Below are 23798 nucleotides of genomic sequence, written 5' to 3' on the forward strand. Positions count from 1 at the left end.
AGGATGTCTTTCTATCATCCTTTTTTGTAGCCTCCTTCATTTTCTTGTTCTTTTTAATGATTTCCAGCCACTTGCTATTCAGAAAAAAGGCTGGCTTCAGGAGGCTTTGGCTAAACCAGTGTCCACTCTCACTTGCATGGTCCTCAGTTTTACTTTCCCATTAGTCAGTCCAGTTCACTCTGCCTTCTTTTCACCTCCTCACTTTGTCTTCTTCTGCCACTCTCGTATCTCTGTCTTTCATTCCAGTTCTCCCTGGCCAATAAATCATTTGTGTTGGGAGAGAGCAGCCCAGTAGTATTGTGTAACCTGTCTACCCCAAGCCCTCCCTTGTTTATAAAGCCAAACATGGCCTGATGGAGGGCTGGGGAGTGGGGGTGGGGGGCAGTTAAAAACAGACTGAAATTTAATAAGATGAAAACAATTGAAGATTGCTTATATAAACACAGTAATTATGAAATGGGGACAATATTTGGCCAATTTGCAGATAAACAGAAGAATCAAAACTGGAAAATGATTAAGCCATCTTGTCTGCCTTTCAGCTACTCCTGTACACAGCAACGTACTGTGTTCAGCTAATAGCACATCTTTGTCAAGCAAGATTATGTTGAAGGTGCTAAATATGAGCATAATGGAACCAGAATACTTGATGTAAATCCTTTCACTTGCACCGGATACATTTTTCTTCAGTCATTGATCTTGTTGAACCTTTTATGCTTTTTAGTACTGGCCAAATACTATGTGTAGAAATAATCATTAAACTCTTATGAAACACTGCTCGGTAGTATTCTTAGACTTGTTATATTTTTGTTTAGTTTCCTTGGTTTCAACCACAATTGTGTTAATTATATACTGTTATTGATTATTTTTATTATTTGATTAACTGTTAACATCTGATGCATTCAAGGAGTGTGAAATGAATACCTGCCTTGTTTTTTAGAGAAACTTGTATATTCAAGAAAGCCTTTGGGTATTAGTATGGAACCATGATTTTTTTTTTCTTTGAGTAGTAGCTTTGGAATTTTGAATGTTAACCATTCCTAAAATGTACAAAGAAATCTGGATCTTACATTTAGCCCCAAAGGTTTTGTTACCTGAGGAATTCTCCCTCAGCTCTTTGAATATCAGGTTCAGTGCTATCCAGAAGATGTTGGTGTGTATGAAGCTGCTCTTCAGTCCTGTGGAAAAAAGGCTAGGTCTAAAACTGAGGTATTAGTTGAATTCCCAAAAGAACATTTTCCTATCCCTCCCCCATTTTCCTTTCCTTCTGCATCATGGGCTAATTTGTGTTGACTTAGGGAGGCTTTGGCAGATTTGTAGTCATTATCAAAGACCTGTTTGAAGCCTAGCTGCAACATCTCAATTGTGCTTCTATAGCAAAGCATATTTGTGCCTCTTGTCTGATTTGAAATAGTTTTCACTGGGAACCTGTGACTTGACCACAGCCGCAACATGTAATGGATGCCTGTTTGCCTTGGCCTACTTTCCAAAGTGCTGTGTCAGCTCTTTCTATGAGATACTACGGTAATCCATACACTGCTGTTCTAGGCCGCCTTGTTATCTTAAAATAACTTTTTTTTTGTTTGCAGTTAATACAAAAAATAAACTTATTGTAGAGCTGCAAATTTAGAATTTTTCTCTTGAAGTCAGTGACTGAATGGCACAGTTTTGTAGAAAACCATTTGATACTTTTAGAACAACAGGGATTAATGGTCTACACAGCAGACCAAGAAATAAATTTGCATTGCATAACTTTACAGCCTAAAGTGGGGCGTCAAAATTGAAATGATGCAAGTAGACAGAGGGTTCATTAATTACAGATAGAAAAGAGTGACGAAAGTAAGTAAAAAAAAAAAAAAAAAAAGTTGGTTTATAAATTTAAACCCAGTAATTGAACTGAGGATAGTCTGCTGTATAGTGTCAGGCAGTGCTAAGTGTGAGAGAGGAAAGAAGCAGCTTGGACAAATATTACAGGGAGTTGGTGGATAGCAAAAAAAAGGAAAACGTTACTAGTCAGGGAAACCACACATACAATAACTCTGCTTAGACAAAGTCTGAACAGCCAATGCAACATGACACAACTCGATTTGTAGCGTCTGTTTCTGCAGCCTGCCCTTCTACTGTCATGGCCCAGACACAGACTGATTTTTCACATTCTGCTGCCTGTGTCTAATTCATTGTTGTTACAGGCATTACATAAGACTATTTTCAAAGCTTGCATTACAGTGCTGTATGTTATGGCATAAGAAACAAATATGCCATAAATTAATCAATTTGCTATTCACACATTTTCCCTGTTGTATCTCCAATATCGATAGCACCAGCCTAGCCTCCATTTGAAAATGATCTGGCAATACTAGTGGAGAAAACAGCCTTCATCCTCCAACTCTTCTTCCTCTTCCTCCTCCTCTGCGTTCGTCGACTTCTGGCTCCTAACACAACATTAAACCACCCACATCCTCTCACCGTTCTCCATAATAAGAGCAGTACTCCTGCCACCTACAGTGTTCTCTGAAATATCTGGCACAAATATATGTGAAATGTGAGTGGTGTTTTGTGATATTTTTCTCAAGAATGTTGTATTAATACAGTGCTCTTGCATTTAGCCTTCATTGTAGCGGTCTTGCTGTGTAACAAAGCTTAGAGCAAATGCCTATATTGTAGCATTCATGTGAATGTCTTGAATGCATACCAGTGGGGTGAGGTGTATTTAAAAATGCCTGGAGGACTGTATTTGGCCCTGCAGCAGAGATGTTGGATATCCACCATCTGGCTTAGGTTGAGTTTTATAGTGCTATATGTTTAAAGTACAGGCAGGGGTTAGGGATGGTATTACAGCTGAGGCTAAGGTAAATATCACGTGATTATACTGTCTTAAAGTTGTCTAGATGCTAGGGTAAAATTACAGGGAATTAAAATTACAGACAACTGTGGACAATGAGGATTGTAACCTTGTCCATGACAGATATGTCGGCTCTAGTTCTTGGCCTGGTTGCTTTTGTGTGTCTGTGTTTGTATGATTCTTGTGCACCTAAGGAGAAGATAGCCTGTGTTTCATATTCCTCTCTAGCAAGACTAGAGGCGACTCTATCCATCTGGCAACTTAGGGCATTTCCTCACAGCTAGTTGTTGGCATGCTCACTGGTATCATAAATGCATGTTTACCTCTGTTTTCCTAAGTTACCAAGGAAAGATTTATTGCATAATTGCTGTTATTGATAATGAGCAGAGGATGTTGGACCGTGAAGAGACCTGATTCTAGGCCATGTTTTATGAGTCAGGATGAAGCGCTGCCAGTTCATCAGTTTTCTTCTTGGCTTCAGTGTCCTCAATGATCAAAGTTAAATGGCATTGGATGCAGGTTGAAAACAGTGCCTGAGGATCCTGCTGTTGCATGCCTGAAGACAAGTAATGTAACTTAACAAGTGAAATCATAGCATTTGAATTTGTCACCACACAAACTGTCACCTAATACCAAAAACAAATGTCTAATCAACTTACAGGTGTTAAGAACTAACTTGGTCATTGAACAGTGTTGCTGTCTTTCCATTCTAATAGGAAATGAATGAGAAATGAGATGAATGTATTGAAAAAGATGTTGCAGTACATTAGTTAAATGCCGTTCGTGCTTCTCTTCAGTGAGTCATTTTAACTGCACTCTGCTCTTCATGACTAGGAATGAGCCTGTCCAACCAAAAAATGTTGATGGCAGAGGAAGAGAATTTGCTTCATAACCAAAATTGAAAGTAGACCAGCCAGCCAGCTGCCAAAAGAAGCAAATATTTCCCCCCCTGTGTCATAAGGGAAAATGGGATGTTTTGCTAAGCTGCAGAATGGCCAAGAGTGAAGGAAGCCAAGGGCGCACAGGCATGCATGGAGCGTACTAATTATCATTTTCTAGACAAAGAGTTGGTTCCAAATGAAAAGTGTTGTAATGCTACACAATATCTGGACAAAGATCCCAAGACATGTGAATACCAAGGAGGGGTAAGGAGAGGAGAGATAAGCCCACACTATGCAGACCATGCATTGTAATACAGTGTTAAACTTGACAACAGTTGAGTTTAAAGCATCTTTGCCATGAAACTGGGACTGGTCTTTAGCAGGTCGTGGCCTTCCTGGGTAGGTAAATGGCCTCTGTTCACTTCTATTGCAAAGTCTTACTTTGAGTCCTTTAAAAAGAGTTTATTTTACATTTCATGCACAAAACTGTCTTGTAGTAGCAAAACGTCTTTTTAAAGGTTTTTACACTTGTACCGCCTGCTGGCTTAAACAGAATAAACTGTTTTGATTCAATTAAAAATGCTTTGGAATAATCTATTAAATACTTAATGCAACTTTTGACAACATTTCAGTTTAATATTTAAATTTTAGCTGAAAGCTTAAAAAAAAAAAAATCTGCTTTCATAATCATTTCAGTCATCACAGACTGGCATAGAGAAAGCAATCTTTTTCTGATTTGTCCCTGTCTCCTCTTGAGACTCTGCTCAATTATTCCCATTGAGACAGTATTCATACTATTGTCTGAATGGATTCAGAGACGAGAACAAGTTTATGCTGGCTTCATAATTTCCATGGTCTGATCACAAAGGAGGCACTTGTTTTGGTCTCTTGTCTCTTGGTCATTTCCTTGTTGAGGGTTAAGAGGAGGATTGGCTGTGTGGATTGTGGCAGCTAACAGTCCCACATTGTGTGAACCGGCGCTGCTTCACAAAGAGCCCGTTGTGAAGAGCATTGGCCTGGGTAGAAGAGACAGTTTGTAGACTAGGTGACAGAGAGGTGTAGGTTTGAGGGGGCTAGAGCCGCAGTGGACGGCCCAGCGTAGGGGCGTGTATTGGTGCTCAGCCGGTGCAGGGAGGGTGCACACGTGTGATAGGAGTCCCATGCTGCTTGCCACACAGCTGTAGTGCAATACTTCTACTGTACTCCCACACAACCCCCGCCTACTTCAAATAATCTCGCTCTCGCTCTCTCTTAGAGGTGAACAGCTGTATGAAAATAGGTTTTATAACCAGAGCTGATGTCAGGCCAGAGAATTCGATGCTGTGATTATGAAACTGGTTGCTTAAGTTGCTTGTACAGCTGTTCCCAGAATTACAGATTTTGCTGTTTATCCTCTTCTGAATCCAGCTCAAGGACAAGCCCATGTGTGGCGTACACTAGAACGTACACAGACAGATGACCGAGCAGTCCAGTGTCATAACCTGCAACCCCCCCCCGCTGTTCCCCTTGATCACCAGCTTGAGGCTGCGTCTCTCTTCTCTCACCCTCTATGGTCCCTTCTCTGTCTCCAAGCCTCCTTCCGCTCTCTGTGTCTGAGAGTGACAGGGCTCTCAGGTCAAGCTGATGCCAGTGTGTGTCTCCAGTCTGAAGCAGGCCTAGCTCCTCAGCCAGCTGTCTCTAGGTTTGTCTGGCTGTCTGTCAAGCCCGGCTGTTGCCCCAGCCTTTTCACTTTAGTCTTGAGCCCTTTCATGATGGACCATTTTAAAGCCACAGGCATAAGACTTGGGACCACAACATAATGATCAACTGAGTCATTACTCGTTACCATGGTCCAAGTTGCGAAGGTCATAGTGCCTGCTGTACCATGCTAGAAGTCTCCGACTTTTAGCTTACTCTTATCCTTAGACTAGCCTACTGTCTGCATTGCTCTAATGTGCTGTAACAAATTTTGTCACTATCCTTTTACAATGTAGACAGTGGTTGAAGAGTTGAGAATAAAAGTGACATTTAACAGTTCAGAAGTAAACCTGGTCTCTCATCTGCCCTCAGGGTGGGATTACCACAAACTGTTGACTTCTGTGTCCACATTAGAGGCCATCCATAGGCTTAAATTGCTCTGTAACTGACAAGCTATGGTTATTCAGCACTATTTGGGTTCTTGCATTAGATTTATTTGGTCACAAATTAAATTGAATGTGGTACCTTTTTTAATTTTGTTTCCAGCTCTGTCTCCTAATATATTCAAATTTACTGAGGGCTGTAATTTGTCATTTGTGGCTGTCCTGGTACTCATTGCTTAGAACCACTGCAGTATTTGTCTATAATTTTGTCTGCATGTGGATGTTAGGACCCAAAAGCTGTTCACTTGACTTCCTATGCCCAGTGTGCTCAGTTGCGCAATACTCATTTACCTCATTGAACAAATATAAATCCCTCCGTCAACATCAAGGCTGCCCCTATTGCTCAAGCAAGTCATTGTGAGGTCAGACAAAGCAATGTCAGTTTTCTAAGCTAGTATAATTTGTTATGGTAATAATGTGTACATATATTTTCATTCTTTTAAGTACTGTCTTTGTAAGAATGTTCTAATGCAGTTAGAAAAACATTTTGAAAAAGCTGCATGATTAGCACAACAGGTTCACTTGGAGTCATGCAGTAGTACGGGCTGTAACTACAGTACACTGTCTTATCTGTTGAGCTGTCATGTGTTTGTTCATTGTAAATGAGCCGTGCCTACACACAGCCACTGTGTGCTTACGCAAACCTGCATGTAAAACATTAAGTTGTACACAAAGTAGGTATTGTTCTGGAAGTGCTATGGTAATGTTATGTATGACTGACAGATGGTACCTGGTCAGTGTGCATTGCTGAGTTTACACGTCACACCTAGGCATCAGACAGATTAAACTCAAACCTGCTTGGTGAACCCATGAACTTGCGCTGTTTATAAGTCCTACGTGGCTGTGTAGATTGGGGCTGAGCACTAACATTATGATGTACCTATGCTATATTCACATTGGAAAGGCTACAAAGTGATTAAGCAAAACAAGGGTAGATGGCACATTTGGCACCTTTTTAACTCATCAAAAATGAGGTTTGATAGCATTAACCACTACTAAAAGTGCATCATTACTACTGTGTTGACTGTGGAACTTGGATTGAGTGGTTACTATACTGTACAATATCAAGCTGGGTCTGTCAGTCCAGAACAGTACCTGATTGTCTTGTCTAAGATCACATTATTGATAGGGGTGCTTTCTTTTACATAAAAAAAGCTTCATATAATGATGCAATTATGTAATTATTATATTTTAAGTGCTGCAACACATCTCAAATATTTAAATATTACGCAAAGCCCCAACAGGAACATTGGTCTATGTACAGACTGTTATCAGTGTGTGGTGTGCCAAACTTGGCATGAATATTGATGCTGGGGTGGATTGTGTGAGAAGACAGACGCACCATGTGGAGGGATATGTGGGCACGTCTGTTCACTGTGTCTCTGTTATGTCCTCCAGCCCAGCACTCTACCCCAGGGTACGATCAATATGAACCAGTGCTCTGACGTCATCGACGGAGAGTCCAGGACAGGTCAGAAGAACTCGCTGTGCATCTTGACCCCTGAAAAAGAGCACTTCATACGGGCTGAGTGTAAAGAAATCATCAACGGGTAAGATATAACAAGTAGGAATGTGATCGGTTAATGTAGCATTGACAAACAGTCTGCCATTATGTGAAAATCTAGCTTCAGGTGTGCAGAACAATTTGTGTTGCTCTGGTTTTTGTGCTGAGTGGAAAGGGATGACGGAGACTTGAACAAGGATGAATAGTTGTCCAACTGCTGTAGCAGCCAAGACTGGTCTGCCCCCTGTTGTCTCGTTTGAGCTGTGCTTGTCAGAGTTGTGATCCACTTTGCAGTGACAGTGCGCATTTGTGATTTCTTTTGTCTCCCTGTGTTCACAAAGCCCTATATGCTTGGATGCAAACCAAAATACATGATCCATAAGCCTCATTATACAGTTTTCTCCTGTGCCGTCTCCTCCTCCTCCTCCTTTCCTGGCTGTCACATACATATTATGGCTATTCTTAGGGAACTGTGACTCACAACACCCACTCTCTATTATGCTACCTGCTCTATCACTGTAGACCTCTCACTTCCCGGTCATTTGGTTTTCATGTGTTAGTCCCAGTCCATCACACACGTGGCCCCAACAAGGTCATTAACTGACAGCAGTGCAACAACCAGGATAATTTTTTTTTTTTTATGAATTTTTGTAAAACTTTTCCTGGTTATGTTTACTTCCTCACAAATGTCTTATGACTCATTCTGTTGCGTGGGCACTCATTCATTATAACTGCATCACATGTTTCTATTTATGACGGTTAGTGACACTCCACACCAAAGGCTTTCACTATTTGTGGGTGGAGTATGAAAAATAACACAAGTGTTGTGTACCATAGTGCTTGACTTTAATGTTCTAAATATAGTCAGAGGTCTGATTCACATGAGGAAGATTATTATTGTTGATGGGTGATTTCACATTACATTATTTAGATTTGAAGTCCATGTTAGTTTACTTACTGTGAATGTCACATCCATTATCCATACTGCTTATTCCTGAGTGTGGGGGGTGGGCTGCTGGCAATCCCAGCTGACATTGGGCGAGAGGCGGGGTCCACCCTGTACATGTCACCAGTCTATCACAGGGCTGACATGTAGACAACCACACACACCCACACTTACTCCTATGGGCAATTTAGATTTGCCAGTCAACCTAAGCTGCATGACGATGGACTGAGGGAGGAAGCCGGAATACACGGAGAGAACCCACGCAGGGACAGGGAGAACATGCAAACTCCACACAAAGTGCCCGGGCTCGAACCCGGGACCTTCTTGCTGTGATCAGTTTTTAGTCAACAAAAAAAACTTATTTATTTTAGTCGTCAGTAGATGTGTTGACAAAAACGTTGTGAACATTTTGGTCTAGTTTTTATCAAGACCAAGAATAAGCATTTTAGTCAGACTTTGTCAAAGTGCTTCAAGGTGAGAATTCATGCAGATCATTTTGGCTGGATACATGCTTTACTTGTAGCAATTAATTAGATTAAAGTATCCTCATGATGCGCCTTTTAGTAAAGATCCTATTCTTAAAATCTTTACCAAGAGCAAAAACACAGCTTAAGTGATCAAGGAAAACAAAATGTGACCATACCGCTGTTTACAATGCTTTGTGTTTGACTCTTAGAGGATTATTAAAGTGTATTATTATTTTTATTTATTTATTTTTGCTGCAGAAAATATCAGAACAGTCAAGTATTGGTCCACTATGGTTGCAGGGTTTGTGTATCTGCATTTAGTGTTTCAAGAGCAACACTTTTTCACCATTCATAGGTGGCAGGAGGCTCTGACTGTATACCCAAGAACCAACAGGCAGAACCAGAAGAAAAAACGCAAGGTCGATCCACCCACTCACCAGGTAATGCACCAAATCACATTCTTCATGATAAAGGGCTTTTACTGGCATTGCTCAGTCTGAGTGAGGTAAGAATACTGAGCAGTCAAACTCGGGTAAAGGTCCTGATTTCTTTTCTTTGTGTATGGGTGAAGTCTTGAATGTTTTGTGATGATGGCAAAGTCGGACCAGGGGACTCCTAACACAGAATAATTAATTTTATGATATCTAGGTTACTCTATACCAGGGGTGTCAAACTCAATCGCACAGGGGGACAAAACTCAAAGCACACTTTAGGTCGCGGGCCGAACAGGATAAACATTTATTGAACAGACTAAAACTAAACTTTTTTTTTTTTTTTTTTACATAAATATGAATCGAAACAGACAGGATACAATATTATTCCAAAATAAATAAACTTGAACTTAAAATAAGCAACCATATTTCTGCTAAGACTTACATTTACAAACACCTTCTTTTTGTCTGGACACAAGACGTCGCACACTTTCATCATACAGCTCTTCAGAAACTCTCCCTCGGTAAATGTCCGGGCTGATTTTCTCCTCTGCAGCAATAAAACTTGCTTTCACAGCAGCTTCACTGTGTGATTTCGCTGTGATGTCAGATTCCTCTTCAACTCCTCTACCTTCTGTAGCTTCTACTCTTCATTCACGTTTTTCAGCTTGTCCTGATGTTTTGTCTCGTAGTCCCGTCTTAGGTTATATTCCTTAATTACAGCCACATTAGCTCCACAAATAAGACACACAGGTTTACCGACAATGTCAGTAAACATATACTCAGCCTCCCACCGGTTTAGAAAGGCTCTGTTTTCAGAATCAACTTTTCTCTTGGCCATTGTTAGGGGTTAGCTTTGACTTGAAATTAGGGCGGTATACATCAACAGACGCTTGATTGATCTGACGTAATTGACGCAGGAAAGATCTCAGGTAACCTATCGTTCGGTAAGGCAGCTGTTGTGCCGCATTATGGGATTTGTTGTGTGTTATCGGCACTTCATATCGCCGGGCCATTAAAAAAAGATGTATAAAATGATCTCACATGCCGGATGTAATTGTACGCCGGTTCGGATGTGGCCCGTGAGCCTTGAGGTTTGACGCATGTGCTCTATACCTAAGGACAGCATGTGCCATGAAAGTATGCAGGACTGAGGCATTACATTCCAGTCAAACTACACAATCTGTTTTCCCCTCAGAGATGAGATGTATTGTTTTTTTTGTTTTGTTTTGTTTTGTTTTGGTTTTTTTTAATTGATGCTGTTAAAAGAAGTTGGATTGAGGACGTTCGGGGAGGCGACATTGGTGCAGTGGGTAGAGTAGTAGTCTCCCAACCAGAAGGTTGGAAGTTTGAATCTCTGTGCCTGCAGTCCACATGTTGAAGTGTCCTTGGGCAAGACACTGAACCCCACTGTTGCCCATGATGGCGGCGTGTATGCACGCAGCAGCCCGAGACCAGTACCTCATGTTATCCCTGTTCTTATCATTACAGTGCTGCTAAAATGACTCAAATCCTCACAATGTCTGAGGGATCCCACAAATATTTTCTAATTTTTATACCATAACCACCTCAAGCCCCAGACTTAACATGCCACATGTTTGAGTTTACGAGACCTTAAAGGCGAAATACTACTGAATTCTCAGTAGTACTGTTCATTAGGTGACTTTGAACAGTGATTGCTTTGTAAAAGGTCAAAGTGTTTATTTTGTCATATGCACAGTTAGGAAACGTGTTTCCCTGTACAATGAAATTCTTACTTTGCCGTCCACATGAATGCCACAAAATACAAATGAAATATAAAGTAGATGAATAAGTAACACAAAATCTAACACACTTTAAGCAGCAACAAAGCATACATTCTGTTCTATTCTTATATATTTTTTATTATATTGCTGCATCTGTTGCTGCTTAAAGTGTCTTAGATTGTGTGTTATTTATCTACTTTATATTTCATTTGTGTTTTGTGGCATTCATGTGGACAGCAAAGTAAGAATTTCATTGTACAGGGAAACACGTCAGCCTTCTTGATCAGCTGTGTGGTGTTAAGTGTCCAAGTGAGGTCCTCACAGATGTGGACACCCAGGTATTTGAAGCTGCTCACCCTCTCCACTTCGAGCCCCCAGATGAACAGTGGCTGATGAGATCTCCTCTCCCTCCTCATGTCCACTATCATCTCCTTCGTCTTGTCCGTGTTGAGGCTGAGATCATTGTCCTTGCACCATGACACCAGACTGGCCACCTCCCTCCTGTAGGCTGCTTCGTCTCCACCAGTGATGCGACCTATTACTGCAGTGTCGTCCGCAAACTTTAGGATGATGTTGTCTTTGTGGAGGCGACACAGTCGCGGGTGAACAGGGTGTAGAGGATGGGACTGAGGACACATCCCTGTGGGGTGCCAGTGTTTGTAACAGTGCTGGCTGAAATCCTATTACCAGAAGGGCCAGAAGAAACAGAAATTCCAGAAATTCCACAGCAATACAGTGTCTACAGTGAATCTAGAAAGAATAAGGAAAACGGATCAAATTATGTTAACTATAGCCACCAGTGTTGAACTAAAAATTGAATGATTTCATTACACAAACAGGCTCATTTAACGAGGGACAGCGGTGGCACAGTGATGACCTTGACTGTGTCCCATGTGACATCATCATTTATGTCTGGCTTTGTTTGTTCCTGTATTCATCAACAGTACTTTGCTGTGTAGATAAGTGTACCTGCTATGTTCTCCATTTTTGGCATACTTAGAGTAGGGTTGACAAAGTGTGCGGTCGAGTGTGCTTTCACTGCTTGTCTCATGCTAGTTGCTATCATCGTCATCTGGGCTGTTTGGTTGTTTTGGGTTGAAAACATGATAAAGATTATCCCAGTTAAATGTGTTAAGGGTCACATTTTCCATACATGTTCTCAGAATTTCTATTCCTCCTACTTTAAATAAAAGTATTCATATCCTCAGACTGTTGTAAATCAGCACAGTAACATGTTTGCCTTGTGGGTAGTGCTGCTTTGTTGAAGCACCTCACCCAGAGTCCACTAGTGACACAAAACGTCGTTTCCTATCTCGTACTGTAACTGAAAGGAAGGAGAAGTAGTTCATAGTAGTTCATACTTTGAGATTGTGTTGTATCTGTAATCCCATTTTATTTATGTTATAGTTCTTTAAAGGATTTTTGTGATTGGCAGGATGGAGTTACTCCAAGCCAGTGTTTTTCTACTGAAGACTTGAATGGACACCCAGTGAGTCTAACTTGGCCAAACTTTTTATCCTGCTTCACCTTTAAAAAAAATGCCTGGCTTTAAATCAGCCCTTGTAAATGATATTTATTGGCAGCCAAACCAATCCAGGTGAAGGATGAAAGAAGGGACATGATTTTTGCTTCTCGCTCTCTTGCTCTTTCTCTCTGATACTGAAAGAATGATTTTGCATTTTTTAAAATTCTCTTAAGCACAACAGCATGTTTGTGGGTAGGCTGGCTGAAAAGCTGTTAATGGGTTTACTTGCTCTTATCTAAAGTGATTTATTTATTTTTTTGTGGGTCTGCTGATCACTAAAAGACTTCTGGTAAGTAGGGGTGATATCAGACTTTGAACATAACAGCAATAAGTGCTTAATTTGTTTTGCACTTTACATTATTCAATCAAATTGTTATTTTTGTTTTCTGTATCCCTCAATTAAACAGGTGTTTGGCTTGAATGACTCTTGACTTGACAAGCTGTCCTTCGTTTCCTCCTTTCCCAGAATGCCATTTTACAGTTGATGAAAGAAATTCATTTGTTTTGTCACGTACTGTATTTATCTGATGCATAGACATAAAAATCTAACAAGTTAAAAGAAAATTAAAACATGGACAGACCAGTGGTGTAATATCATGATGCACTCTTCTCTCCAGGTGAGAAGAAGAATGTTGATTTTACTGAATAACGTAATGTCAAACAGAGGGAGGAACTAATAATTAAGATAACTTGATATAATGGCAATGGGTAGTGGTAGCTACAGTTGAGAGCATTTAGTCATGCACATCAAGAATTCAGATATATTAAGATATTTTAAATCATTGTTACTTTTCAGTGTTTAATGTCCTTGAATTCTTTCCTTCTCATATTCCTTTTTGTAGTCTCTGTGTGACCTTACGTCTCATTATGTCCTTTCCTCTTCATATCTACTCGTTCCAACCCAAACCTCTACCCAGGAGCCAGGCCCTGCCAAGGTGACGGTGACCAGTGGGGGCAGCATCCCCTGCCTACCCAGCAGTATTGCCAGTGCAGAGCGTGTCCCGATGAGCCGTGCCACTCTGTGGCAAGAGGAGAGCCGCTGGAGCAGGGCTACCATCCCGTGCAGCCGCAGCACCTCCTGCCTCAGCCAGCTGAGCCAGAGCCAGCCAGACTCCAATATCACTACTCAAGATGGTGTGGACTAAGAAGAGAGAGTGCAAATTTGTTAACATCCTCTGTATATGCTTCTGCTTTTGTTTCACTCTTAGAAAAGGATAACTAGGTGATTTTTTAGAAACTGTTCTCTAGTCACAGCTAGATAAAGGCTGCAATGACTTGGGCTAATGCATAAACCTGTTCAGGCACTCGACCATCACTCTTAACTCTCAGGGAAAATAGTGATTTGTCATTATACATATCTGTTGTATAGTATACAACAGATATGTATGTCGTCTCCCCTCCCCCCATGACACACACACTCACACTATTGTACATGCAATCTATTTTGGGTGTTTTATATTATTGGCACTGTCCTTGTTTCAGATGGCAGCACTGTGAGCACTGGACGCAAGATACGAGTGGAGAGTGGTTACTTTTCCCTGGAGAAGACCAAGTCAGAACCTTCTCCACAGTCTACTCAGCATTCCCAGCCACCCCAGCATCTGCCCCTGTCCTCTTCAGCCTTGTCCTTATCATCAGGAGTGCAAAATCCCAGGTACAACTCTGAGTCAGAACCCCAAGCTTCCCTTTATCAGTCCTCCCAAGATCCTCTTCCTTCTCCAGGTGCACTTATTTCCCCCAGCTACTCCACTATCAGCTCCTCCCAGAGCTCGCTGGACTCTGAACCCAGCAGCACAACGCCCACCTGGGAGGGACACAGTGTGGGTGGAGGGTCCACTGCTAGTGTCCCTGGAAGAGGCAGAGTGGGCCGTGCTGGCAGGGAGTATGTAGTGCTGTCAGATGTGCCACGGGCTCGCAGGCTAAGTTACCGAGAAGCATTTCGCTCTGAGAAAAAGTGTCAAGAGCTGAGGACACGGACACGGAGTCCTGGCAGAGAGGAGGTGGCTCGGCTGTTTGGAGAGGAGCGCAGGTGAGAGGTTATGGATCAGTGTCATGCTTGGCATACTGCACAAAAGATTAGAGATTTTCAACTTTTTGGATCTGCTTTCAAAGATGTGGATATTAAACACATATTTACATAGAAGCATACAGGCATGTGAAAAAATTAGGACACCCTTTGAAAGCGTGTGTATTTTGTAACATTTTTTAATCTCAATTTTAACATTGTAGAGAGATTAATACAACTAAACAAGTAAAACTGAAGAAAAGTCTTTTCAAGATCTTCTGTAAATGTAAACAAAAATGCCTATTCTAACTGAGGAAAAAGATAGCTAGTGTTGCCTCCTTTGGCTGAAATAACTGCAGTGAGACGGTTCTTGTAGCCATCTACCAGTCTCTGACATCGGTCTGAGGAAATTTTACCCCACTCCTCAATGCAGGATTGTTTCAGCTGTGAGATGTTTGAGGGGTTTCTTGCATGTACAGCCCTTTTCAAGTCACCCCACAGCATCTCAATGGGATTCAGGTCTGGACTTTGACTCGGCCATTCCAGGACTCTCCATTTCTTCTTTTTCAGCCAGTCTTTGGTTGATTTACTAGTATGTTTTGGGTCATTGTCATGTTGCATGGTCCAGTTCCGCTTCAGCTTTAATTTTCTAACCGATGGTCTCACATGTTCTTCAAGCACCTTCTGATACACAGTAGAATTCATGGTGGATTCTATGATGGTGAGCTGACCAGGTCCTGCTGCAGCAAAGCAGCCCCAAACCATGACACTTCCACCTCCATGCTTCACAGTTGGTATGAGGTTCTTTTCCTGGAATGCTGTGTTTGGTTTACGCCAAACATGTCCTCTGCTCTGGTGTCCAAATAATTCAATTTTGGACTCATCTGTCCAAAGAACATTATTCCAGAAGTCCTGGTCTTTGTCAACATTCTCTCTGGCAAATGTCAGTCTGGCCTTGATGTTTCTCTTAGAGAGCAAAGGTTTCCTCCTTGCACGCCTCCCATGCAAGTTAAACTTGTGCAGTCTCTTTCTGATTGTAGAGGCATGCACTTCTACATCAACAGTAGCCAAAGCCTGCTGTAGGTCTCGAGATGACATTTTAGGGTTTTTGGAGACCTCTTTTAGCATCTTGCGGTCTGCTCTGGGGGTGAACTTGCTGGGGCGACCAGACCTGGGCTATTTCGCTCACACCATGGTGCTCACTCTCACTTCAACAGTCAGGAGCACACCAAACTAAATGTCTGAGGTTTAGATAGAGCAAGCCTCATTCAAAATGCTGAGTAACGATCTACTAATTATGTGCACTTGGTGTGATATACCTGTGTGTGTGATTTGAGCCATTTTAAGAGGGCATACATGTGAGGGTGTGCTGTCTTTTTCCTCAGCTAGAATAGGCATTTTTGTAGAATTACATTTACAGAAGATCTTGAAAAGACTTTTCTTCAGTTTTACTTTAGCTGTTACTTTAATCTCTGTATTGTTAAAATTGAGATTAAATAACCATATATTAAAAATGTTACAAAATACACATGCTTTCAAATGGTGTCCTAATTTTTTCACATGACTGTAAGTGCAGATTTACTTGACTATAGATGATGATTGCAGACATGATTTAAAAATCACTGAGCTACTGGTTGTTGGTCCTTTTGTATAAACCTAAAGTTAGCATGCCAAGTAATCTATTATGTGAAGTTCATGCATTTCTTAAAACATGCAGCATTTTAGATTTTTAGCATCATCCTGTGATGCCCTCTCTGTTGAGCATCTTTTGCTGTCGCTGCCTACCCTAGCTTACCAGTGGTTTGCCAGTAATGGTTATGGGGGTTTAAATGCATGAGTTACTTTCTCTTTCTATCTTTTGCTCTTGCTACTTTGCTAGTTGTTGTTTCAATCTTTTCCAGGGGCTTCTGAACAGAGCTTCTCAGAGCTAATGCTCAACCAGCCCTTCCATCCCTGTCCCAATGCTGTTCCCTGCTGGTCACCGCTGAGTCCTGCTTTCTATCATTTCATCTCTGCGCTTCCTGGAAGCATACACTGTTCTATCAGATATTGACTGTATATACTGTACATAATCTCACATGCTGATGGTTGGTTATACATACTGTGTACAGTTCAGTGTTTGCTCCTTTCTCCTGCAGTCACATACACATTAACAAGTGTAGTGCTTTAAGTTAACACTGCCATAGCAGCTACTTCTGCACTTTGTTTAATCCACCATCCTAGTCATTTTCATTTACTTAAGTGTAATCTTTCATCAAATAACACTACTCTTTATTCTTGGGTGTATCTTTTGAATGTTCTTTTTGGGGATATTCTTTATGAAAGGGGCTTAATTTAGAATGATGTCCACAATCAAACTTTGTACTTATTGTCTGTGGATGCTGTCAGTAATAGCAGCATTGAACTCTGCACACAAGAAACAAAGTACTTGGATCTATTATGGAAATAAATTTGCTTTCATGTCATGGCTTGGTCTTTTTTTTCTATGCTAACTGATTTGCCACCCTTTGAGGATGACATGCTGTATCACTGTTTTTTTTTGAAGACTACTCCTTTTATTTTACCAGTTTTTAATACTGCAAAATACATTTTTTTTAAACAATGGCAAGGATATTAAACTTTTAATCCAGTCAGGCTTCTCTCTTGAGTGAAATACTGTTATGTACCGAGTACTTCTTTAAAAGTAATAGTCTTGTGCCTTTTAGGCGCTCTCAAATCATCGGCCGGTTTGAAGAGGGTCAACATGTAGAGCGTATGGACACAAGCAGCTCCACTGAGCCCTCTTCTACCACCATGCTAATCCCGAGACAAGGCCGCAGCGAGAGACGCTACCTAGCTAACAAACATGTATGCTCTTTCTTTTATTAGTTATAAAAACTAAATCCAAAAAGATTTCAAATATTTATAATTCACTGAATAGTTTACGTACTCTATACAATGAGAGGGACATGGTCTTTATACCTTGAACTGCTTCTAATTTGTAATCCTAATTTTATATTAATAGGAGATGTCACTGGATGCAGGAAAGGACCGCTTCGTCCATGATGTTTCTAGCTCTGCTTTTGCCAACTTAAGAAGAGCCAAGTCACTGGACCGCAGAGGCAGCGAGTCCTCAATGACTGTGAGTATTGGTAGTACTTTTGAGAGTAGCTGTAACCAATGGACTACAAAATCATTTGAGGGTCTCGAGTGCAGAGATCCCGCACCACCCTCCCACACATGAAGACAGCTAATTTAGTTTTATGTAATAGTTTTATGAAACTTTTTTATTTTAGGGAGTGTCATTATAGGAATAAAATATTTAAATGAATTTGTGAATAACCCCTTATTTTTTTTAATACAAGTAACATGATTTATTATTGGTCTTGTTATGAAAGCAAATAAGAATTTATATACACATAAATATATATTTACACACACACAAATAAATAGCATAGTATGCATCCTTTTTGTAATGTGCACTGTTCAGGAGAATGATGGTATGCACTGCTCAGTCATAAAAATTGTACATAATGTAACTTCATTTATGTACCCACCCAAACGGCATTACTGGACTTGTTTCCATTACTCTTAACAAGTGAGTAAAGTAGTTCTGAGGCCTGACTCCTATCAGTCTGACAACCTGCTGCTGATCTGAGGTATGCTCAGAGCTCACTACAGCATTGATCCAGTCAGCCTGTGGTTGGTCTGTCTAGCTGAGCTGCAGCTGCCAGGACCCCCACCCACTCAAACATGCGCGCACACACACATTCGTATATCCACCACTGCTGCCACTGCTACTGATGATTATAAATAGCACAGAAGCAACCGCAGTTGTGTGTGTGTGAACCCTGGGACAGACGAAAAGAAATAGATTGTCAACATATGAAGTGAAGGCAGTTAGCCATCAGAATGACTCTCTGCCAGGCGATGACACCACACCTGATGAAGCTCAACAAAAACAAGGTATTGTCGATTTGAGCAGAAGCCATATTCAAGGCAAATGATTTAGACTCTATAAACAGACTTTGAGCTTGGTTTCACTGAGCAGCAGTTTGTGTTTCACAGGGAAAGTTCGGCTCCCGCCAGTCGGTCTCTTTAGCTTGAGTCTCGTATAGGTACATATAATTCTTGAGCTGAGGTGGTGATCTAAATGTAAACAAATGCACATAAATGCATCAGTCATGAGGGAGATTTTATTTATTCTGATTGCATCAGTGATGTAATAATTTCAAATGGTGACAAATTTGTACAAATCATTATTATTATTAATCTAGTTGTCCATAATATCACATCACTCTGGTTTGTTGCAGCCAGATCTGCTGAACTTCAAAAAAGGATGGATGACCAAGCTGTATGAAGATGGAATGGTAATTTGTAATCATTATTAGGATTAAGTGACCATCTGCTTCTTCCTCGTACTGAAGTAATATATTATATGCATAGAGTAGTAGTATGTTGTCTTTTTGTCCTCTTAGTGGAAAAAACACTGGTTTGTACTGACAGACCAGAGTCTGAGGTACTACAAGGACTCCATAGCTGAGGAGGTAGGGCTTCTCTTCAAAGTGATTGTAAAATTTGCTTGATTATTTGTGAAGTAATGGGCCATAAACAATTTTTTTTTTTTTTTTTTTTTTTTACTTAGGAATCAGAACTGGATGGTGAGATTGACCTTTCCACATGCTATGATGTCAAAGAATACCCAGTCCAGAGAAATTATGGCTTCCAAATCCTGGTGAGTGTTGACTGTTCATGTCATAGAATGTCCTGTGTCATTAATCACCAGTAAAGATGAAACTCATTGTCTACAAGTTTAGCTCTGCTGTCTCCTGACAGTCTATAAACAGCCTTGGACACCATGTGGTGCAACTTTAGGTATCAGGTTTTACAATTTCTCTTTTTGAACCGGTTCTTTGTCTGTCATAAAAGATGTCACTTGACTGATCATCTGTCTGTGAAAGGATGACATCATGGTGATCTAAATCTGCTACAGCCACTGGCAGCACTGCTTGGCTCTGAACCAAAGTGCCCACCATCAACATGTTTACAACTTAACCTCTTATAAACAAAACCCCTATCCTTGTCCACAATTTCTCAGTAATACCTTTTAAAAACATTTTTATACACTGCAGTCTTCCTGTGAACCCAGCATGGATCCTGCTCCAAACCTAATGAGCTGGTGCTTTCTTTATATAATTGTTTGGCCATTAAACATTTTTAGCTCTTGTTGCTGGCAAAATATTTGCCGGATGTATATAGTGGCATGCAATGCAGTTTTTGTCCTTTAGATGTTGAGTTTCAGGGGGGGGGGGTTGTTCCTGTTATACATAAGATGAAAACTTCCCAAACTAATCCTATATGAGAACAGTAGCTACAATGGCATTTCCTTTGTTTATATTTCCTGAAACAGCTTCCCCAGAAAGTTATTTTCTGAAGGAAGTCAGAAATAGAGTAGTTGAGGGGATCGTTGTCTCTTTGGCTGAGAACAACACGGGTTTGGTGTCAAAGAATTAATAACCCCAGTATTTATATCTGCTCTCTCTGATGGTCGAACTGGAAAGGGCCGTTCTGTCATTAGCTTAGCTGCAGTGTAGAGTTGAACACAGCTAACCTTACTAAGTCTTTAATGGAATGTGTAGAACTGTCTTAATTGCCAGTAGAGGTCACTGTATATGGGGATAAAGTTAAATTCATTGCATTCAAAATAAAGCTGAATTATAATGATTTAATGTTCAACACATGCTTCTAAAAGTTGATATGTTGATAATGTAGGGCATTAAGAAGGCAGCTGTCAGCCAACTGTAATATTGTCCATACGTTTAAAAGTGCCACATTTGCCTCAACTCATTTTTAAAGTCAGAGGCTGCAAGCATTTAATTGCTCTTTGTAAAAATCAAAACTGCCAATAGCACAAATGATTCAAAATGTATTGTGCAATGTAATACTGTAGTTTAGTGAAAGTTTGAATAGTAAAGCTAGGAGTTTATTGAAAGCACCCATGTTGAGCAGACCTTAAGGAAATTCTACTGCCCACTTAGATTCTCTGGTTAGATTCTAACCAGAACATTTCTGAGGTCAGGTGGAGAGGCAGCAAGACAGCTGATGTTGCATTAAAAGCCTGATTACACCCTATGTGTTTTACTTGGTGCCTTAAATAAATGTGTCCAAGATGCGCGCTGATATTTCAGAATGACCTTACACCTTTCCTATCGCATCATGTAACACTAACATTTAGAAATTGTAGTGTTAGCTAGGATGTGGTTGAATGTTCACATTAGATAATTGGTAATAAAATGTTGTTTTACCTTAAATTGTGGCCTGATACCCCATCCACTGTCTTCTTGGTTTGTGATCCTCAAAGTGGTGAAATGATAACATTTTGTCAGATTCCCTACTCTTATACAACTTACAGCCTGGAACACAGCAGTAAGATATTATCCTTTTCATAAACTTCCTACCCCAGTTGTCTTGTGACAACATATTTCTGCCGTGTAACTATGGTCCTTTGAGAGCTGAGAGAGAACATAAATTGAAGGTCTTTTCCTCATAATGTGCACCTTTTAGAATTAGAAGTATTCTGAATTAAAGCTTTTTTTTACAGATGCCCACATATCCTTAAATTTTGTCAAAAAGATATTTTATTTGACATGTCTCAACCCTGTTTATTTCCAGTGTAAAGAGGGAGCATGCACGCTGTCAGCCATGACGTCTGGAATCCGACGCAACTGGATTCAGGCTATTATGAAGAATGTGCGACCCACTATTGCCCCCGATGTCACCCGGTAATACCCAAAAAGGATTAACATTTTAACCACTGGCAGATATAACAGTTGCTTCTCTCTTTTATTTTATCCTAATCCCTCTCTCTTCCTCCTTCAACCGGTATTTTCCACGTGCTTCCAGGAAAAGCATCTCTCTGAAACTATCCGTTCTGAAACCCAGGTTTGAGTGCTTGTGTGTTAAATATCTTCCCCTCCTCAAACAGTGATGTAATTGCTCAGCAATGTCAGCCCCAAAGTGTCTGTCATGTGATTGTTGAGTAATGTCCCCATGTTACTTGTGCAACTTTAGAGACACACACTGAAATAACATCAACATACTAGAATAATCCATCTAACCCATGTTGATCAACAGCAAAGAGAGATTTTAAACATTGCTGTAATGTGACTGTCCACTGTATCTTTTGGAAGCAACAGTGAAATTATAACTGAAGCACAGAACGTAAAAGCCTGACATGTAAACATTTATTTTTTTCTGGAACTGTTCTGACACACTGGTTTACTTAATGATTTTTTTTAACCACCTAATCTTTTAATAAATATTTTTTAAGTTGGGTATTTCCTTTCAGATTGGTCATTACATATGATGCACCCTCTGACACTGTACTGTGCCAGTGTGTCTCTTAGCAGCTCAATCTGGCAGAATGTGTTATATCTTGGGCATTTTTACATAGTCTCCTCAGGCAGCTCTTTCTCATTCTTGAGCCGTTATTTTAAGCATTTTCCTTCACATAGCATAGTGAAAAGTGCTCTGTTGCATTAACAGTGTACAGTTTACTGCAAACACATTCTTCTCGTTAAGCCACTGTAGAAATGGGAATTTCTTCGGATCATGACTGAACATCATCGCTGCTTTCAGCCCGGTGCAAAGCGTGCCTTATAAATGTTTAATGTTATGATTTTTGACTGTGATGCATTCCATTGATTTGATCACTTTTTAAATCAGGGTATCTTCAGGTCTTGAACAGTTATTTTAAAAAATTATTCAGTTACCTGAAACTGACTAGAAGGGATTACAAAGCCTTAGATATGAATTATAATAGTAGTATTTTCTTCTGCTTGTCCTGAGCAATAATGTTAGTCATAAATTATTTTCATATCCAACTCTAGCCTGTCATGAATCATTATACAAAAAGTAAAACTAAAAGTACGATTTTTGCGAGAGTGGATTGTGCTGTAGGAAGCTGTTCAGTCCATGTTTGTGGACATTCAATCGGCACCATTAGGCCTGTTGCAAGTACTGCCACTACTGCAAGCTCCAGCAGCTAGGAAGCTGATTCTCACAATGGGCACATGTCAGTTTCAGCAGAATGACTTACTTCAGTTCTTTATTTTTCATTGTTTTATCCACCCATCCATTTTATGCCACTTATCTGGGTCCAAATCACACCGGTAAAATTAATTGTATCTGTAGAAGTTATTGTTACATTCTTCTAGGGAGTACTGAAAACATAATTATAGCAATAAATATTTTTACTCCATATTGTCCTTAATGGTTTTACGGTTATAGATTGACTGGTGTGATTGTGAAAAAGGCATTAAATCACATTTTGTGATATTTAAAAAATATATCTAAAAGTAACTTCTGCCCTGCAGAAACCCTGTAGATGCACTGTTAAATGATGCTGCACTACCAGAAATGTCTGCGTTGTTGTCTTGTCTAGCAAAGCTTTATGTTGTAGTACTATAGTTTGAGTTGATGTAAATGTGAACAATCATTGTCAGGTTCAGTTGAATATACATCTCCTTTATTTGTTCTGGGGTTTTTTTTGTTTTTGTTCAGATCTCTCACTGATGAAAAGCTAAATACCCAAGTGGTGTTGGAGCCATGTCTACACACCACCCCTGAGCCAAGGCCCAACTCTGAGGGTCCAAAGTCTGATGTCCACAGACAACCAGCTAGCAACAATGCCTCTGTCCCTCCCTCTGAGCCCCGTAAAAGCAGAGTTCGTGAGCGCAGACGAGAGGGCCGCTCTAAGACTTTTGACTGGTCTGAGTTTAAAACCGAGCAAACAGAAAAGCCTCTGAAGGAACGAGCAGACACGGTTGACCTCAACTCTTCATTCTCCACAACCTCCTCATACTGCTCACCTTCCTCTTCACCTTCCTCATTAGCATCCTCTCCTGTCTCTACCTCCTCCCTCCAGACCTCCTTGATATCAGGTGCTAACCCAACCTCTATGACAGAGGAAGCAGAAAAGGAAAATGTTAAGAGGGGTATCCCTCCGCACAACACAAGTGGAACCCACATGCCAAATACAGTTACTATTACCATGAATTCCACATTAAACACCACATCACCTGTACAACTGTCAATACCTGAACGTCAAGGAAAGATGGAAGTAGACAACCCTACAGCCATGCATCCTGTTGGTGGAGATAAGGACAACAGAACCACAGATGTCCAGGAAGAAATTGAGCAGCGATGGCAGCAGGTGGAGACAATACCATTGAGGGAAGAGAAGCAAGTGCCCATCACCACAGCTTTAGTAAATTCTGGTAGCTCTGACAGATTGCCTGCACATGAACTTGCTGCGCTGCTAGACAAAGAGGTGTGTTTAGTGTTTGTGGTCATAT

General features: G+C 40.6%; 1 protein-coding gene across 6 annotated transcripts in view; it reads left to right on the forward strand.

Moving 5' to 3' along the window:
* Positions 1 to 23798, forward strand: part of LOC109963592 (myosin phosphatase Rho interacting protein) — a 47688-nt gene that overhangs the window by 11865 nt on the left and 12025 nt on the right. For 3 of the 6 annotated variants that reach the window (XR_002275419.1, XM_020606240.1, XM_020606242.1), the window contains exons 4-15: positions 7239 to 7390; positions 9113 to 9197; positions 13376 to 13592; positions 13941 to 14487; positions 17169 to 17310; positions 17468 to 17584; positions 18756 to 18812; positions 18921 to 18989; positions 19088 to 19177; positions 21115 to 21224; positions 21346 to 21384; positions 23005 to 23773. Coding sequence is in view for 5 of the 6 variants with exons in the window: in XM_020606240.1 (XP_020461896.1) it covers positions 7239 to 7390; positions 9113 to 9197; positions 13376 to 13592; positions 13941 to 14487; positions 17169 to 17310; positions 17468 to 17584; positions 18756 to 18812; positions 18921 to 18989; positions 19088 to 19177; positions 21115 to 21224; positions 21346 to 21384; positions 23005 to 23773 (2394 nt within the window). In the remaining variant the exon portion in view is untranslated. Of the gene's footprint in view, positions 1 to 7238; positions 7391 to 9112; positions 9198 to 11573; positions 12423 to 13375; positions 13593 to 13940; positions 14488 to 17168; positions 17311 to 17467; positions 17585 to 18755; positions 18813 to 18920; positions 18990 to 19087; positions 19178 to 21114; positions 21225 to 21345; positions 21385 to 23004; positions 23774 to 23798 lie in introns of those variants that run through there. The other 3 variants (XM_020606243.1, XM_020606241.1, XM_020606244.1) reach the window with 3 other exon arrangements.

The sequence above is a fragment of the Monopterus albus genome, unplaced genomic scaffold (genome assembly GCF_001952655.1).
Source record: "Monopterus albus unplaced genomic scaffold, M_albus_1.0 scaffold76.1, whole genome shotgun sequence".
Classification (NCBI taxonomy): domain Eukaryota; kingdom Metazoa; phylum Chordata; class Actinopteri; order Synbranchiformes; family Synbranchidae; genus Monopterus; species Monopterus albus.